Raw genomic sequence first — 19,151 nt, forward strand, 5'->3', positions numbered from 1 at the left:
CAAGGGCACACACATACACACATAGTCTCTCAAAACCCCGTAGACTGGGGTTAGATTTTTCTACTTGGTGAATGTGTATTGATGAGGAGACACAAAGTTTCCCTGCCCTCTCTTTTTGAAGCCTTTATTTTCATTAATGTGTTCTGACTGCCTGTAGGCAACTGAGTCTGGAAGCTCTGATTAAAATAATTTTCTTTTTATTTAACTTTTTTGTTTGTTTGTTTTTGTTGTTTTGGATCACACCCAGCAGCGCTCAGGGGTTAGTCCTGGCTCTACTCTCAGAAATCGCTCCTGGAAGGCTTGGGGAACCATATGGGATGCCGGGATTTGAACCACCGTCCTTCTTCATGCAAGGCAAATGCCTTACCTCCATGCCATCTCTCTGGTCCCTCTATTTAACTTTTTTTTTTTTAATTCATTCACTTGTGATATACAAAGTTACTCATCATGACTGAGTTTCAGGCAACCAGGGTTCCAAAACCAGTCCCTTTCACTGGTGCACTGAAATGAGGACAGACCCTCAGATCAATGGAACAGAATGACAATCATTCTTAATCTTGGGTGGGAGAGATAGTAAAGCCGGTAAGGAACTGGCCTTGCTCATGGCCAACCAGGTACCCATGTGGTACCTTGAGCTCCACCAGGAGTAATCATTAAGAGCAGAGCCAGGAGTAAGCTCCGCCAGGTGAATCCCTAAACAAAAAGTAATGCCCCGCACCCATGATTCTTAATATTTCTTTTTTGTTCCTGCCCCCAGGAAGGAAGACCCATGATTCTTAATATTTCCTTTTTGTTCCTGCCCCCAGGAAGCTAGAATGAGTCAACCTCACTAGCATTTATACTCTTGTCTTCCTCATGATGAATGTTGAACTGAGCTGCCTTCTGAACTGACTTTATTTTTTGTTTTTGAATCATACCCACTCAGCTGTGCTGTGGGGATCAATCTCAGTGATTAAGATTGGGATTCAGGGAACCATATGGAGTTCAGGGTCAGCTGAATGCAAGGCCCACCCCCACCCTGTCTTTTGGCCCCTGACCTGACACTTTCTGTTATTTGGGGGGAACCACACCCAGTAGTGCTTAGGAATTTTTCCTGGCTCTGCTCAAGGATCTTCAGGCATCTATGGGATGCCCAGGATTGAATCTAAGGCAGCCACATTCAAATACAAGTATTCTACTCACTGTACTATCATGCTAGCCCCAACATTTTCTATAGTAATAGCCAGAGACTTGGGATCACTGCTTTCCACAGGCAGCCTCTTTTGCTCTGCAGGGCCAGGAGCTGATCAGACTTTGGTGAGCATGTTCAGGTTCTTGTTCCCAGCAGTGTGGGGGAGGGCAAATCTTATCTCCTGTGGTCTCCTGAGAAAACCAATTTTGCTTCCTTCATCTTCACCATTTTGAAGTTATTCAGGTGAAGTTAGTGTGTGGGGATGAGCATGGTCTTAAGGAATAACTATTCACGTCTTTGTGTGTGTGTGTGTGGGGGATACTCTCTGTTGATGTTTATCTGCTGATCTTCCTGACTTTGCTTTTACTGTATTACCTTTAGGTTGGTGCTCCCTGCACTGACTTGTGATTTTTGATCTTACGCTTATTCTCCTTTGATTTGGTGTCAGCTAAACTCTCTCTCTATTGTCACTATTAGGATTACATTTATCACGTGGTGAGCGCGATCTGTGAATGGACAGTGGCCTTTGGGTTTATTTTCTACTTCCTAACATTTGTCCAAGATTTCCAGGTGAGTATTCCTCAGCTCAAATGTTAGAAATTATTGACAGTTAGAATCCAGAACAATGTGTAGAAAAACTATATTTGAGAAATTAATTTGAGCATGTGTCTCATTTCATTCTCATTTGCTTGAAAAGGTGGGGGCATATTGTGGGACTTAGTTTATGCTCCAGGGAAAGCCTCTTTATAACATCCAACAACAGTTTTGAAGAAACTTTTGTTGTTTTTGTTGTTATTTTGGGAAGTTTAAGGATTACTCCTAGATCTGTGCTCACGGATCACTCCTGGCAGGCTCAGGGGATCATATGGATGTTGGAGATGGAACCCAGGTCAGCTACATGCAAGGCAGGTGCTCTACCTGCAATACTGTCTCTTCTGTTAAGACCACTAGCAGGGTTGAAGTGGTAGGTAGCACAGCGGTAAGGCATTTGCCTTGCACGCAGCTGACCCAGGACTGACACAAGATCAATCTCCAGCATCCCACATGGTCCCCTGAACCAGAGTGATTTTTGAACGCAGAGCCAGGAGTAACCCCTGAGTGCCACCGGGTGTGGCCCCCCAAAAAAGACTACTAGCAATTTTGTATGTCCCTTACCACCAGATGCTTAATGTTACATTCCTGGTTCTTTATATTTTTCTCTCCCTGTTTTATTTAAAAGTTTATTTAAAAGGGGCCGGAGTGATAGCACAGTGTTAGTTGCCTTACATGCTGCTGACCCAGGACGGACACATGTTTGATCCCCAGCATCCCATATGGTTCCCTGAGCCCAACAGTAGTGATTTCTGAGTTGAGATCCAGGAGTAACCCCTGAGTGCTGTGGGGTGTGGCCCAAGAACCAAAAACCTTTATTTAAATGATTTTCTTTAAAAAAAAATTATTGGTTTTGTGGTTACATTAGCAATGCTCAGTGGTTACTCCTGGCTCTGCACTCAACTCACTCTTTGCAGTGCTTGGGGGATTATATGAGAACCTGGGGTATACAAGGCAAACATCCTACTTGCTGTGCTATCACTCAGGCTCTTATTAGATTTTCTTTCTTTCTTTCTTTTCTTTTTTTTTTGGGGGGGGGGGCCACACCCGGTGATGCTCAGGGGTTACTCCTGGCTATGTGCTCAGAAGTCACTCCTAGCTTGGGAGACCATATGGGACGCCGGGGAATCGAACCGCAGCTAGCGCAGGCAAGGCAGGCACCTTACCTCTAGTGCCACGGCGCAGGCGCATAGGATTTTTTTTTTTAATGAAAAGTCTTACCTTCTGTTTGAAATCATGTGTGCAATAAACCGTTTCCTGTTGTCATTGTGGTTAGATGTTGGACTGGGGTGTTAGAGCCAGTTGTGGTGCCAAGAGAAAGGGGCATGTGGTTCAGTGGATGGAGCCCAGCGCCTTACATGGACATGCTATGTACTCTACCACAAGAACAATATTTTGGGCCAAAGAAATGGTATCTTAGTTTCTTTAAGCTTCTTATTTGACTTTTTTATTGTTATTTTTTTTTTTTTTTGTTTTTGGGCCACACCTGGTAACGCTCAGGGGTTACTCCTGGCTATGTGCTCAGAAGTTGCTCCTGGCTTGGGGGACCATATGGGACACCAGGGGATCGAACCGCGGTCCGTCCAAGGCTAGCGCAGGCAAGGCAGGCACCTTACCTTTAGCGCCACAGCCGGGCCCTTTATTGTTATTTTTGTTGGGAACCATATATGACATTCCTCAGGGGCTACTCCTTGGGGTCTCTCTCAATGGTACTTGGGGACCTTATAATATGGTGACCCATCTTGGGCTCCTGCATGCACCATGCCCATGGCCAGTTGAACTCTCTCTCTCTCTCACTCTAGCCCAGGAAAGAGCTTCTTTGAAGATTAAAAATGTGTTGTTGGAGCGGAGTGATAGCACAGTGGTAGGGTGTTTGTCTTGCATCAGCCAACTGGGGACTAACCCGGGTTCGATCCTCAGCATCCCGTATGGTCCCCTGAGCCCGCCAGGTGTGAACCGTAGCGCAAAACCAGGAGTAACCTATGAGCACCACTGACTGTGGCCCCACCCCACCCCCAAAGAAAAGTGTTGTTAAAAAGATTCTCCAGGTAGGTCTTTCTCAGATTTTGCCACAGGGAAAATTTTCAAACAGGAAAATTATTAGTTTAAAGGAAGCAAAGAAAAAAATTTCTTTTTTTAATAACTAAAGTATTTAATTGATTCAACATGAAATACAGAGTTACAAAGATGTTCATGATTGAGTTTCAGTCATACAACTTACAACACCCTTCACCAGTGCACATTTCCGGCCACAAATGTCCCCAGTTTCCCTCTTGTCTTCCACCCAACCCTTTCCCCTACCTGCCTTGGCAGACATTTTTCTTCTCACCTCTTTCTCTCCTCTTCTCTCTTTTCCCTTTTTATCTCTCCTTTCCTTTCTTTCTCTCTTCTCTCTATCTCCTTTCCCCCCCTTCTCATTTGCACCATTGCTACTGAAGGGGTATCACACATATTACTTCATCTTTCAGCTCCATCCAACTTCAGTGACATCAACTCTTTTGGGGCCGGTGTTACATGACATTATTGAAAATCTTTTTTAAATTAATAATTTCTTTATTTAAGCACAATGGTTATAAACATGTTTGTAATTGGGTTTCAGTTATAAAATGCACACACCCCTTCACCAGTGCGACTTTCCCACCACCAATGTCCCTCATTTACCTCTTCCCTCATCCCCTGTCTATCTTTGAGACAGGCATTGGATTTATCTCTCTATCATTGTCATCATAGTTGTAAGTGTAGCTATTTTTCTAATGAGTGGGTTGGTCTTACTGGTCCTCATCTCTATGGTTTCTGGATATTATTACTAGATTGTTGTTTGTTTATTGGTTTTTGGGTTACACCTGGCAGCGCTCAGGGGCTACTCCTGTCTCTATGCTAAGAAATCACTCCTGGCAGGCTCAGGGGACCATATGGGATGCCAGGATTCAAACCACTGTCCTTCTGCATGCAAGGCTCTACCACTGTGCTATCCTGCCAGCCCCCTTTTATTTTTCTTAAATCCCACAAATGAATGAGACTTTTCTGTGTTTATCTCTCTCTAACTTATTTCACTCAACATAATAGTTTCCATATTCATCCATATATAGGCAGATTTCATGACTTCATTTTTTTCTAACAGCTGCATAGTATTCCATTGTGTATATGTACCACAGTTTCTTTAGCCGCTCATCTGTTGAAGGGTATCTGGGTTGTTTCCAGATGTTGGCTATTGTAAATAGTACTTCTATGAACATAGGAGTGCAGAGGACATTATTGTATTGTGTTTTTGCAGTCCTTGGATATATTCCTAGTAGTGCTATTACTGGATCATATAGGAGCTCAATGTCCAATTTTTTGAAGGAATATCCATATTATTTTACAGAAAGGCTGGACTATACGACATTCCCACCAATAGTGAATGAGAGTTCCTTTCTCTCTACATCCCCACCAGCACTGCTTGTTCTGTTCTTCGTGATGTGTGCCAGTCTCTGGCACACAGAACTATTTTTCTAACGAGTGGGTTGGTCTTTCTGGCCCTCATCTCTATGGTCTCTGGATATTATTACTAGACTATATTTTTTTTTCTTTTCTTTCCTTTTTTTTTTTTTACCATGAGATGGTACCTCACTGTTGTTTTGATTTGCATCTCCCTGGTGATTAGTGATGTAGAGCTTTTTTCATGTGTCTTTTGGCCATTTTGTATTCTTCTTTGAGGAAGTATCTGTTCATTTCTTCTCCCCATTTTTTGATGGGGCTAGAAGTTTTTTCTTCATAAGTTCTGTTAGTACCTTGTATATCTTAGTACCTTGTGTATCTTGTATATCTTATTCACCCTTATCTTTCTTGCCCCTTTGTCAAAGTTTAATTGATTGTATATCTTGGGGTCATTTTCTGAATACTCAAGTTTATTCCATTGATATGAGGGTCTGTTTTTATTCAGTATCATAGTATTTTAATGTGTATTGCTTTGTAGTAGAATTTAAAGTTAGGGAAAATAATGTCTCCCATCTTCTTTTTCCTAAGTGTTGCTTTAGCTATTCTTGGACTTTTATTGTTCCAAATGAATTTCAGGAGTGTTTGATCTACTTTTTAAAGAATGTCATGGGTATCCTTAGAGGGATTGCATTCAATCTGTACAATGCTTTGGGAGTATTGTCATTTTAATTATGTTAATCCTCCCAATCCATAAACATGTTATATGTTTCCATTTCCTTGGGTCCTTTTATTTATTGAAGCAATGTTTCATAGTGTTTTATAGTTTTCTTTGTATAGGCCCTTCACTTCTTTAGTTAAGTTGACTTCAGTGTATTTGAATTTCTGTGGTACTATTGTGAATGGAATATTTTTATCTATTCTTCTCTATCATTATTTGCGCATAAGAAGGCCATTGATTTTTGTACCTTAATTTTGTAGTCTGCTACTTTGTTATATGAATTTATTGTTTCTAGGAGCTTTTTTGTAGAGTTTTTAGGATTTTCTAAGTATAGTATCATGTCACCTGAAAACATTGAGACTTATCCCTTTCCTTTTTTTTTTAATTTTTTTTATTTTTAATTATGAAAACAAAGATGCAAAGGAAGAAGACAAGGTAAAGTTACAGTGGAAGGACAATCACCCATAACATAATTCTCAGAAGAAGTCCCCTTGCTGATATCTTAACTTTGAACTTTCAGCCAAAGAACATTAAGATAAATAAAACAGAATCCATGTACAATTACTTTGTCCCTCAAGTCCCCAGATTGTAACACATTATAATATTTCTTAACAGCACCCAAGGCAATCTAAAGCCATAAAACTTACGTAACTCCTTAAACATTAGAGGCATAGTATTTTTTACATTTCCATGTACATGCTTATTAGCTTAAGTTAACCTCAAATTTTAAGTTTTTTTTTTTTTTTTTTTTAAGGATTAGAGTCAAAGGAGCACAGTAAAAATGGTGTTAGGGTGGCAATTGTTGTTTGCATAGGCCCACCAAAATATGAAGGGCATGGAAAGGAATAACCTTGACCTAAATACAAAGAGACCCTACCCATGAAATTTCCTGGCATAAGACCAAATCTAGTCTCCAGGCAAGCTAGATAATCCAATCCAAGACATTGTCTATAGTGCCAACACACTTTTATTTTTCACACAGTTTCTGTTGTTAGTATCATGTTTCTGTATTAAAGATCCTGGAATTGCATATCCTACATTGAAGTCAGGATGTGGAGCGTCCTCTCATTTCACCTCACCATTAAAGGGCATGCAGAGAGCCCTGTCCTGTAAGCAGGTCATTGTTGTTGTTGTCTTCTCAGTGTTAAGGGAAGTCTCTTTTGAGCAGGTGGATGTCTGAGCAGTGGTAGGGTCTTCTGTGGTAGAGGATTGCTTCCAGGTGATGTTTTATATATATATATATATATATATATATATATAAAATTCTTTTTTGTATATATTTTATTTGAACACCTTGATTACATACATGATTGTGTTTGGGTTTCAGTCATGTAAAGAACACCACCCATCACAAGTGCAACATTCCCATCACCAATGTCCCAAATCTCCCTCCTCCCCACCCGACCCCCGCCTGTACTCTAGACAGGCTTTTCATTTCCCTCATACATTCTCATTATTAGGACAGTTCAGAATGTAGTTATTTCTCTAACTAAACTCATCACTCTTTGTGGTGAGCTTCCTGAGGTGAGCTGGAACTTCCAGCTCTTTTCTCTTTTGTGTCTGAAAATTATTACTGCAAGAATGTCTTTCATTTTTCTTAAAACCCATAGATGAGTGAGACCATTCTGCGTTTTTCTCTCTCTCTCTGACTTATTTCACTCAGCATAATAGATTCCATGTACATCCATGTATAGGAAACTTTCATGACTTCATCTCTCCTGACAGCTGCATAATATTCCATTGTGTATATGTACCACAGTCTCTTTAGCCATTCATCTGTTGAAGGGCATCTTGGTTGTTTCCAGAGTCTTGCTATGGTAAATAGTGTTGCAATGAATATAGGTGTAAGGAAGGGGTTTTTGTATTGTATTTTTGTGTTCCTAGGGTATATTCCTACGAGTGGTATAGTTGGATCGTATGGAAGCTCAATTTCCAGTTTTTGGAGGAATCTCCATATCGCTTTCCATAAAGGTTGAACTAGACGGCATTCCCACCATCAGGGGATAAGAGTTCCTTTCTCTCCACATCCCCGCCAACACTGTTTATTCTCATTCTTTGTGATGTGTGCCATTCTCTGTGGTGTGAGGTGGTACCTCATAGTTGTTTTGATTTGCATCTCCCTGATGATTAGTGATGTGGAGCATTTTTCATGTGTCTTTGGCCATTTGTATTTCTTCTTTGTCAAAGTGTCTGTCCATTTCTTCTCCCCATTGTTTGATGAGATTAGATGTTTATTTCCTGTAAATTTCTGTCAGTGCCTTGTATATTTTGGAGATTAGCCCCTTATCTGATGGGTATTGGGTGAATAGTTTCTCCCACTCAGTGGGTGCCTCTTGTATCCTGGGCACTATTTCCTTTGAGGTACAGAAGCTTCTCAGCTTAATATATTCCCATCTGTTAATCTCTGCTTTCACTTGCTTGGAGAGTGCAGTTTCCTCCTTGAATATGCCTGTAGTCTCAATGTCCTGGAGTGTTTTGCCTATGTGTTGTTCTATATATCTTATGGTTTTGGGTCTGATATCAAGGTCTTTAATCCACTTGGATTTAACCTTCGAACATGATGTTAGCTGGGGGTCTAAGTTCAATTTTTTGCAAGTGGCTAGCCAGTTGTGCCAACACCATTTGTTGAAGAGGCTTTCCCTGCTCCATTTAGGATTTCCTGCTCCTTTATCAAAAATTAGGTGATTGTATGTCTGGGGAACATTCTCTGAGTACTCAAGCCTATTGCACTGATCTGAGGGCCTGTCCTTATTCCAATACCATGCTGTTTTGATAACTATTGCTTTGTAGTACAGTTTAAAGTTGGGGAAAGTAATTCTCCCATATTCTTTTTCCCAATGATTGCTTTAGCTATTCTAGGGTGTTTATTGTTCCAAATGAATTTCAAAAGTGCCTAATCCACTTCTTTGAAGAATGTCATGGGTATCTTTAGAGGGATCACATTAAATCTGTATAATGCCTTGGGGAATATTGCCATTTTGATGATGTTAATCCTGCCAATCCATGAGCAGGGTGTGTCCTCTCTTATTTCTTGCAGCAGAGTTTTATAGTTTTCTTTGTATAGGTCCTTCACATGTTTACTCAAGTTGATTCCAAGATAGTTGAGTTTGTGTGGCACTATTGTGAATGGGGTTGTTTTCTTAATGTCCATTTCTTCCTTATTACTATTGGTGTATAGAAAGGCCATTGATTTTTGTGTGTTAATTTTGTAGCCTGCCACCTTGCTATATGAGTCTATTGTTTCTAGAAGCTTTTTGGTAGAGTCTTTAGGGTTTTCTAAGTAGAGTATAATGTCATCTGCAAACAATGAGAGCTTGACTTCTTCCTTTCCTATCTGGATTCCCTTGATATCTTTTTCTTGCCTGATCGTTATAGCAAGAATTTTCAGTACTATGTTGAAGAGGAGTGGTGAGAGCGGACAGCCTTGTCTTGTACCAGAATTTAGAGGAAAGGCTTTTAGTTTTTCTCCATTAAGGATAATATTTGCCATTGGCTTGTGGTAGATGGCTTCAACTAGATTGAGAAAGGTTCCTTCCATTCCCATCTTTCTGAGAGTTTTGATCAAGAATGGGTGTTGGACCTTATCAAATGCTTTCTCTGCATCTATTGATATGATCATGTGGTTTTTATTTTTCTTGTTGTTGATGTTGTGTATTATGTTGATAGATTTACGGATGTCAAACCATCCTTGCATTCCTGGGATGAAACCTACTTGATCATAGTATATGATCTTCTTGATGATGCATTGGATCCTATTTGCCAGGATTTTGTTGAAGATCTTTGCATCAGCATTCATCTGGGATATTGGTCTGTAATTTTCTTTTTAGCAGCATCTCTGTCTGGTTTTAGTATCAAGGTGATGTTGGCTTCATAAAAGCTGTTTTGGAGTGTTCCTGTTTTTTCAATTTCATGGAGTAGCTTGGCTAGGATTGGTAGTAGCTCCTCTTGAAAGATTTGAAAAAATTCATTAGGAAAACCAGCTGGGCCTGGGCTTTTCTTTTTGGGCAGATGTTTGATTACAGTTTCAATTTCCTCAGTAGTGATGAGGGTGTTTAGCTATGCTACATCCTCCTTTCTTAAATGTGGAAGGTTATAAGTGCCCAAGAATTTTTCCATATCTTCTAGGTTCTCATGTTTTGTAGCATAAAGTTTCTCAAAGTAGTCTCTGATTACCCTTTGGAGCTCTGCAATTTCTGTCGTGATCTCCCCCTTTTCATTTCTAATACGGGTTTTCGGATTTCTCTCTCTTTCTTTTTTTTTTTTTTTTTTTTTGGTTTTTGGGCCACACCCGTTTGACACTCAGGGGTTACTCCTGGCTATGCGCTCAGAAATCACCCCTGGCTTGGGGGGACCATATGGGACACCGGGGGGATCGAACCGCGGTCCATCCGCTTGCAAGGCAGACACCTAACCTGTAGCGCCACCTTCCCGGCCCCATTTCTCTCTCTTTCTTTGTGAGTTTTGCCAATGGTCTATCAATCTTTTTTATTTTTTCAAAAAATCAGCTTCTGCTTTCGTTGATCTTTTGGACTGCTTTTTGGTTTTCCACTTCATTGAGTTCTGCTTTCAGCTTTGTTATTTCCTTCTGTCTCCCTATCTTTGGTTCCTTTTGTTGGTCATTTTCTAATTTTTTGAGCTGCGCTATTAAGTTATTCAGGCATGCTCCTTCTTCCTTCCTGATGTGTGCTTGTAGAGCTATAAATTTTCCTCTCAGGACCGCTTTTGCTGTGTCCCATAGATTCTGCAGTTTGTGTCTTCATTATCATTTGTTTCCAGGAAAGTTTTGATTTCCTTTTTGATTTAATCTCGGACCCACTGTTTGTTCAGTAGCAGGGTGTTTAATTTCCATTTGTTAAAGTTTTTCTTCTGTGTGGCTTTGCAGTTCACATCTAATTTCAGAGCCTTCTGGTCAGCAAAGGTTGCCTGCAAGATTTCTATCCTCTTGATTTTATGGAGGTATGTTTTATATGTCAGCATGTAGTCTATTCTGGAGATTGACCCATGTACATTGGAAAAGAATGTGTATTCAGGTTTTTTGGGATGGAGTGTCCTGTATATATCTACTAGTCCTCTTTCTTCCATAACTCTTTTCAGGGCTAGTATGTTTTTGTTGGGTTTCAGTCCTGGATGTCCTATCAAGTGTTGATAGGGCCGTGTTGAAGTCTTCCACAATGATTGTGTTATTATTGATTTCTTCTTTCAGATTTGTCAGTAATTGTATTAGATAATTTGCTGGTCTGTCATTGGATGCATATATGTTTAATAGTCTGATTTCTTCCTGTTGCACATATCCCTTGATTAGTACATAGTATCCATCTTTTTCCCTTACCACTTTTCTGAGTATAAAGTTGGTGTCATCAGATATTAATATGGCCACCCCAGCTTTTTTCAGGGTGTTGTTTGCTTGTATGATTTTCCTCCAGCCTTTGATTTTGAGTCTATGTTTGTTCTGACTATTCAGATGTGTTTCTTGTAGGCAGCAGAAGGTTGGATTCATCTTTTTGACCCATTTTGCCACTCTGTGTCTTTTAATTGGTGAATTTAGTCCATTGACATTGAGGGAGATGATTGTCATAGGATTTACTGTCATCATTGTAGATAAGTTTGCTGTGTTTGTTGGTCTCTCTTGTCTTAGAGTAGACCTGTCAGTTTTTCCTTTAAGGCTGGTTTATCATCTGTGAAGTTTCTGAGCTGTTGTTTATCCATGAAGCTGTGTATTCTTCCTCCAAACCTGAACGTGAGTCGGGCTGGGTGCAGTATTCTTAGTTAGGCATCCATTTCATTCAATCTTGTCACAATATCCCACCACTGTCTTCTGGCCTTGAGAGTTTCTTGTGACATGTCTGTGGTGAGTCTTAGGGATGCTCCTTTGAATGTAATTTCCCTTTTTGATCTTGCTGCTTTCAGTATTTTATCTCTATCTACGGGATTTGTCATTGTAACGAGGATATGTCTTGGGGTGTTTTTCTTTGGGTCTCTTTTAGCTGGTATTCTTCGGGCATGTAGGATTTGATTGCATGTAGTCTTTAACTCTGGGAGTATCTCTTTGATGATGTCTTTGACAGTTGCTTCTTCTTGGAGATCTCCTTCCTGGGTTTTTGGGACTTCAATGATTCTTATGTTGTTTCTGTTGAGTTTAGCAAAGACTTCTATTTTCATCTGTTCGCCTGCCTTGAGTACTTTTTCCATTACCTGTTCGTTTGTCTTAAGGTTCTTTTCCAATTTCTTCTGTTGTGTTGAGTTTTTCTGCATCACATCTTCCAGTACTCCGATTCTCTCCTCAGCTGCTGATATCCTGTTGGCGAGGCTATCCATTGAGGTTTTCAGTTGAGCAACCATGTTTTTCAGATCTGTTATTTCAGTTTGCAGTTTTCTGATTTCTGTCTTTGTGTTCTCTTCAGATCGATCTATGCTCTTTTTGAGTTCTACGAATATCTTCCATATTTCTATTCTAAACTCCTTATCTGAAAGGTTAATCAGGTGGTTGGAATTTATTAGGTCATCCGAGCTTTCGTCTTCATTCTCTGTGGATGATGTTTGCCTGCGAGGTTTCCCCATTGTCACACTTGTAGTATGGTTTTTCCTGTGTGTTGTGGTGGGGTTCACTGATTAGAAAGAGTGTGCAGCCGTGAAGGAAAGTGAAGCAGCCGCTCTCTTCTGCTGCCTCTAGTTGACAGTCCTCAGAGTGAACAAAGGCACAGCAGGGCAGAGCGATCTCGCAGCCCCAGAATGTACTCACTCAGCAGCTTCAAAATGCAGTTTTTGGGGGGTGCACTCCCTAGGCCTCTGAGGAAACCTTCGGGGATTCAAAAGCACAGTTTCAGGCAGACAGAGATAGGAGTTTCCCCTGAAGTCCTCAGAGTGAACAAAGGCACAGCAGGGCAGAGCGATCCCACAGCCCCAGAATGTACTCACTCAGAACTTCAAAATGCAGTTTTTTGGGGGTGCGCTCCCTAGGCCTCTGAGGAAACCTTCGGGGATTCAGAAGCACAGTTTCAGGCCTATATGACTTTCTTAATGAGGCATTATATCCTGTTTCCTCAGATTTTGTGGAGATTCTTTTCATCTGTGGTCATCAGGGATATTGGTCCGTGCTTTACTTTTTTGCAGCATCTCTGTTTGGTTTTGATAACAGTGTTATGTTAGCTTCATAAAAACTATTTGGAGTGTTTGCTTATTCAATTTCCTGAAAGAGCCTAAAAGTATAGGTGGTAGGTCTTTTGAAAGTATTTGTTAGTGAATTTGGACCTGGGCTTTTGTGTTTGAGAAGACTTTTGCATAAGCAATATTTTTAATTTCCTCAATAGCGGGTCTCTTCAGATATGCTAGATCATCTTGGTTTAACCTTGGAAGGTTATGAGTCCAAGAATTTATCAATTTCTTCCAGGTTCTCATGTGTTGTGCCATTGTTTCCCAAAGTAATCTCTTATTATGCTTTGAATTTCTGTAGAATCTTAGTATTCTCCTTTTCATTCCTAATTTGGTTTATTATGTTTCTCTATCTTCCTTTCTTTGTGAGTTTAGCTAATGTTTTATCATTCTTGTTTATTTTTTCCAAGAACCAACTCCTGCTTTCATTGATCTTTCCAATTATTTTTTGGATTTTGCATTCATTGGTTTCTGCTTTAAGTCTTTTATTTCCTTCTGTCTTTTTATTTTTTGTTCATTTTGTTAATCACTTTTCAATTTTATAAGCAGTGTCATTAAGTTTTTTTATGTAGGCTCCTTCTTTCCTGATGAATGCTTGTAAACCTATAAATATTCCTCTTAGTACCACTTAGGTGTGTCTGACAAATTCTGATAATTTGTGTCTTCATTCTCAGTTTTCTAGGAATCTTTTGATTTCCTCTTTGATTTTATCTCTGACCCACTGATTTTTCAGTGAGCTGTTTAATTTCCAGGTGTTAAAATTTGTCCTGTGTCTTCTTGTTATTCACTTCTAATTTCAGTGCATTATTATCTGAGGAGATAGTATGTAAAATTTATATGCTCTTTATTTTATGCAGGTATGTTTTATGGACTAGCATGAGGTCTATTCCAGAGAATGACCCATGTGCATTGGAGAATAATATGTATCCAGTTTTCTGGGATGGAGAGCCCTATACAGATCTACTAGACCACTTTGTTTCATTTCTCCTTTCATAGCTAGTATATTCTTGTTAGGCTTCAGCCTGGCTGACCTATCAAGGCAATGTTGACATCTCCCACTATTATTGTGTTGTTATTGGTAACTTTCTTCAAGTTTGTCAGTAGTTGTTTTAAATATTTTGCTTGTCCATCATTGGGTAGATATATGTTTAGGAGTGTAGTTTCTTCCTGTTATACATATTCCTTAATAGGAAATGTCCGTGTTTCTTTTTAAGTCTAAATTCTGTTTCTTCTGAAATGAGTATGGCCACTAGTCTTTTTAAGGGAGTTGTTTTCTTGAATGATTGTCCTCCAACAGTTTGAGTCTGTGCTAGTTCTGACTATGCAGTTGTGTTCCTTGTTGGCAGAAAAACATTGGATTCAGCTTTTGATTCATTTTGCCACTCTGTGTCTCTTAACTGGCGTGTTTAGTTCATTGACACTGATGATTATCATGGGATTTAGTGTCATCTTTTAGTAGGAGTTTGGTATGCCTGTTGGTCTGTCTTATCTTAAAGTAAATCTTTAAGTTCATTCTTTAAGACTGGTTTAGAGTATTTAAAGTTTTAAAGCTATTATTTATCTGTGAAGCTGCCTATCCTTTCTTCAAATCTAAATGTAAGTCTGGCTGGGTGAAGTACTCTCAGCAATGCAGTCATTTTGTTGAGTTTTATAACTATATTCCACCATTACCTTTGAGCCTTGAGGGTTTCTTGTGGCAAATTTGTAGTAAATCTTAGGGATCCTCCTTTTAATGAAATTTCCTTTCTTAATCTTGCTTCTTTCAGTATTTCATCCCTATCTATGGGATTCATCATTGTGACTAGGATGTGTCTTAGGGTGCTTTTCCTTTGATCTCTTAAGGCTGATACTCTTTGAACATGTAGGATTTGGTTGTAAGCACTCTTTAGTTTTGTGAGTTTCTCTGCAATGATGTCTTGAATTTTGATACTTCATGGGGGCTTTCTTTCTGTGTCTTTGGGACTCCAATGACTCTTTTTTTTGGTTTTTGGGTCACACCTGGCAGTGCTCAGGGGGTTACTCCTGGCTCTATGTTATGTTCAGAAATCATTCCTGGCAGGCTTGGGGAACCATATGGGATTCTGGGATTCAAACCACCATCCTTCTGCACGCAATGTAAACGCTTTACATTCATGCTATCTTTCTGGGCCCCACCAATGATTCTTATGTTGTTTCTATTGAGTTTATCAGACTTCTATTTTCATCTGCTCAGATTCTTTTGGATCTTTTTCCATTGTCTGATCATTGTTTTGAGGCTCTTTTCCAACCTCGTTTTCTTTGTATGTAGTTGTATTCATCTCAATTTCCAACTCACTGATTCTGTCTTCTGCTGCTGTTAGTATTTTGTTTTTGTTTGTTTGTTTGTTTTTGGTTTTTGGGTCACACCTGGTGGCACTCAGGGGTTACTCCTGGCTCTAGGCTCAGAAATCGCTCCTAACAAGCTCGGTGGACCATATGGGATGCTGGGATTCGAAGCACCGTCCTTCTGCATGAAAGACAAACACTCTATCTCCATGCTATCTCTCCAGCCCCAAGGCTAATGCTGTTACTATTTGGGATAGGTTTTCCAGTGATGTTTTTATTTCACCTACCAAATTTTTCAGCCCTATTATTTCAGTTTAAAGTTTTCTTATTTCTATTCTCAGATCCTCTTGATTCTTATTTGTGGTACTTTCAGTTCATGTTATGATTTATTTGAGTTATATAAACATCCTCCATATATCTTCTCTAAAGTCCTTATCTGAAAGCCTAAATAGGTGTTTGGTACTTTTTGGGCCATCAGAGCTACCACCTTCATTCTCTAAGCATAGTGGAGGCTTGCTTTGTTTCCCCATTGTCGCAGTTTTAGTGTAGATTTTCCTTGACTAGGAGGAGCATATAGCCTCTGTTTCTTGGACACATCTTCTGTGGCTCTGGGTCCCCACTTCAGATCCTTTCTCTTACCTGGGCTCTGCTGACGTGGCTTCTGGATCCCAAAACTGCAGGATCTGCTGTGGCAGTCTCTGTTGTCTCTTAAGATGTGTAGCTCTTGGAGCTGGAGAGATAGCATGGAGGTAAGGCATTTGCCTTGCATGGAGAAGGACGGTGGTTCGAATCCCGGCATCCCATATGGTCCCCCAAGCCTGCCAGGAGCGATTTCTGAGTGTAGAGCCAGGAGTAACCCCTGAGCGCTGCCGAGTGTGACCCAAAAACAAACCAAAAACCAAAAAAAAAAAAAAAGATGTGCAGCTCTTAAAATTCTTGATGTGATTTTAACTGGGGAACTGGCTCAGAGGTAGAGCACTTGCTGTCTATATGTGAGGCCTAGGTTCTATTACCAGTAGCACTACCAAAATAAATAAATTAATTAATTAATTAATTAATTAATTAAAAATTAGACCCTTGTTGTGTAGGCTGGAGAGAGAACTCCTGGAGCAGGCTTTGTATGTGGGAGATCTAAAGTTTGATTCTTGGCACTGCATTGTCCTCTGAGCACTGGCATGTGTGTTTCAACACCTCTCACACAAACAAAATCAGCAAAACTAAAGAAAGTAACTTGAGGGGTATGTCTTTTGTTTTTGTTTCTGTTTTTTTTTTTTTTTTTAGAGTGTCACTCTAAGGATATCCACAGAAATTAGTGATGACTTTTGAAGAAACCAGAATGAAGTCTCAGTGAAAGTAACAGTCTTTTTTAGAATTGGTCCAGGGGACACACAGCCTTTCCGCACTGCTTGACTAGGATGCTTCTGCTGGCCGTCAGGACCTGCGTCACATTAAGAATTTCCACAAGTTGTACTATTTCTGAAGGTATATCTGCCTGGAGAATGCAGGTGCTGAACTCAACAGTAACCACAGTTTTTAGTTTTCTCAGTAGAGTGCTTTTATGTTAAAAATTCCACTGCCAAAAAGATCAGGAGTTGTAGAGAAATGACAACTCTTAATCTTGGTACTGGTGATTCAACCTCCCCCTTTTTGGTGTGTGAATGCTTTGTGGAGATACACTAAAATGAGGAATTTATTACAAATAGTAGTAGAGTTCAAGGAATGTGTTTAATTTTCAGTTTTAGAAAATGAACTGAATAGTTTCTATCATGAGAACATTAATAAATTATGACGATTGAGGATCTCCTAGATGAACACTCATGAGGGGATGGAATTCTAGAGGATGCTTGTAGGGAAAGAAAGGCCTTCATGTTGATCTTCTCAGGGAACCTCTGGGACACAGGGAGATCTTGGTTCTGATGGCCCCTCCATGGCCTGGCCTGGCCTCTCTGAGCCCATGCTTGGATCTCGGGCTTCCCTGTATGTGACCCCTTTTGGTACTTACAACTTGACAGGTCACAAACCAGGAGCCAGGCCCAGAGTGATAGCATAGTGGTAGAACATTTGCCTTGCACATGGCCAACACAGGACAAACCCAGTTCAATTCAGAGCATCCCATATGGTCCACCGAGCCTGCCAGGAGAGATTTCTGAGTGCAGAGCCTGAGCATTGCTGGGTGTTACTCCAAAACCAAAAAAAAAAAACAAAAAAAAGACAGGAGTCCCACCCCAGTACTTGTTTTGTTTTCATCAGGGAGTACCAAGAGACAGTAGACCAGGGAGCTTTTCAGAGGTGGGATTTAGAGGAGGACACCCCATGAGAAGTCTTCAAATGCCCATGTCTAAGCCCTTCTTGCTGGTGGCTGATGTACCTCAGTGTCTAACTTCAAAGTAGTGCCACTTTCACTTTCTGCTACAAAACATATGAAAGAGAACAGTGTTCTGAGTGCAGGTGGGATGGGGAATCTTGGGGTGGCTGTAGGCAGCCAGCTCTTTCTGCTTCTTTTCATGTTTGCACTGACATGTGAATTGGGTACTCATCACCAAAATCACACATGCACACATGTCCCATGAAAAGCAAGTCACACCAGTGGAAGAAGGCTCCCCCACCCCAAAATACTAAACGCTTAGGTTGGAAAGTGAGAAGAACTTGCCTTGTAGACCACCCCCCTCAGGGCACTGATGGTGTTTGGCCAAGGGACTCAATTGTAACCCTCAGGAATATGCAGGGGCCAGGCAGCCCCAACTTGGGACAGGTGTGGAGAAAACTGAGGGCAACTTGGTCACTGGTGTGAAGATACCATCTGTCAGTCCCCTTGGTCCCCTGTAAATGTTCAGCAGTGTGCTGGGGACCATATTTTGTTGTTGGAACTTGTCTTCATGCCATGGAAACCCTGGAACTGAACAGACTGATGAGATCTCACTAAGTTATTGGTCTTTATGAAGAGGAGCAGCAAGGGGAAAATGGGGCTGTCCTCAGGGTTTGGATGCACAGACTTTGGCTACCAACACAGCTCATGGCACCATCATTCTTCATTTTTCCATCCCTCCCTGGAAGGACTAGCAGCATTTTCTTGAGGGCAGAGTACAAGCTCTGAGTATTGTCTCTGCAACAAGAATGTGTGAACTATTGAGTGAAGAAAGGATGGATAAAAGATATTTGTAGCTTTGTATAATGCAATTATTTCAGGTTGGGTTAAGAGATAGTTTTTACTTTTTTTAATCACCTATAAGGCTAACTGTTGTGCTTTGTGTACTATAAATATTTCAGTTTGGGGCTTCACAGAAATTGTCACCCGGGTAGACAGTATGTACAACTGGAGAGAAGGGCCAGAAGTCACTGTGCTGATCCGAGGTGGCTTCTCCCTTCGGTTTGGTATTAGTTCCACTTTCTGTGAACTTGTATTTCCTTGTACCCCATGCTGAAAGACTAAAATAAATAGTTTTTATTTTAATAATCATGTGTCTCTGTGAAGTTACCTGTCAGCTGAGAAGTACTACAAAGTAAGTTTATGTGGGAAACAATTTTCACTCCCCAGGCATATTATAAGAACATCAGTGGAGCCCAGCTTTTGAATGGGGGATGGAACATGTGGTGCCAGATGTTGAAAAATGGGCTCTTATATTCACCATGTGATCTCCCCCTACCCAAGCTTGGAGCAACCTCTCAACATAAATAGGTGTAGCCAACCTTGCTCCAAATCTCTACCAAGATGGATCCTCAGGCCCACATGGAAAATTGCCTAATATATACATTCAGGCTGGTCCTGGAGAGATTCTTGAACATTCCTATCAGAAGTATGCT

The 19,151-nt window shown here is 40.5% G+C and overlaps 1 protein-coding gene across 1 annotated transcript in view; it reads left to right on the top strand.

Moving 5' to 3' along the window:
* Positions 1–16,822, top strand: part of DRAM1 (DNA damage regulated autophagy modulator 1) — a 62,854-nt gene extending 46,032 nt beyond the window's left edge. The window contains exons 6-7 of the mRNA XM_049783192.1: positions 1,649–1,741; positions 16,632–16,822. Of these exons, the coding sequence (XP_049639149.1) occupies positions 1,649–1,741; positions 16,632–16,676 (138 nt within the window). The 3' untranslated portion in view covers positions 16,677–16,822. The remainder of the gene's footprint in view (positions 1–1,648; positions 1,742–16,631) is intronic.
* Positions 16,823–19,151: the final 2,329 nt, after the last annotated feature.

The sequence above is a fragment of the Suncus etruscus genome, chromosome 11 (assembly GCF_024139225.1).
Source record: "Suncus etruscus isolate mSunEtr1 chromosome 11, mSunEtr1.pri.cur, whole genome shotgun sequence".
NCBI lineage: Eukaryota > Metazoa > Chordata > Mammalia > Eulipotyphla > Soricidae > Suncus > Suncus etruscus.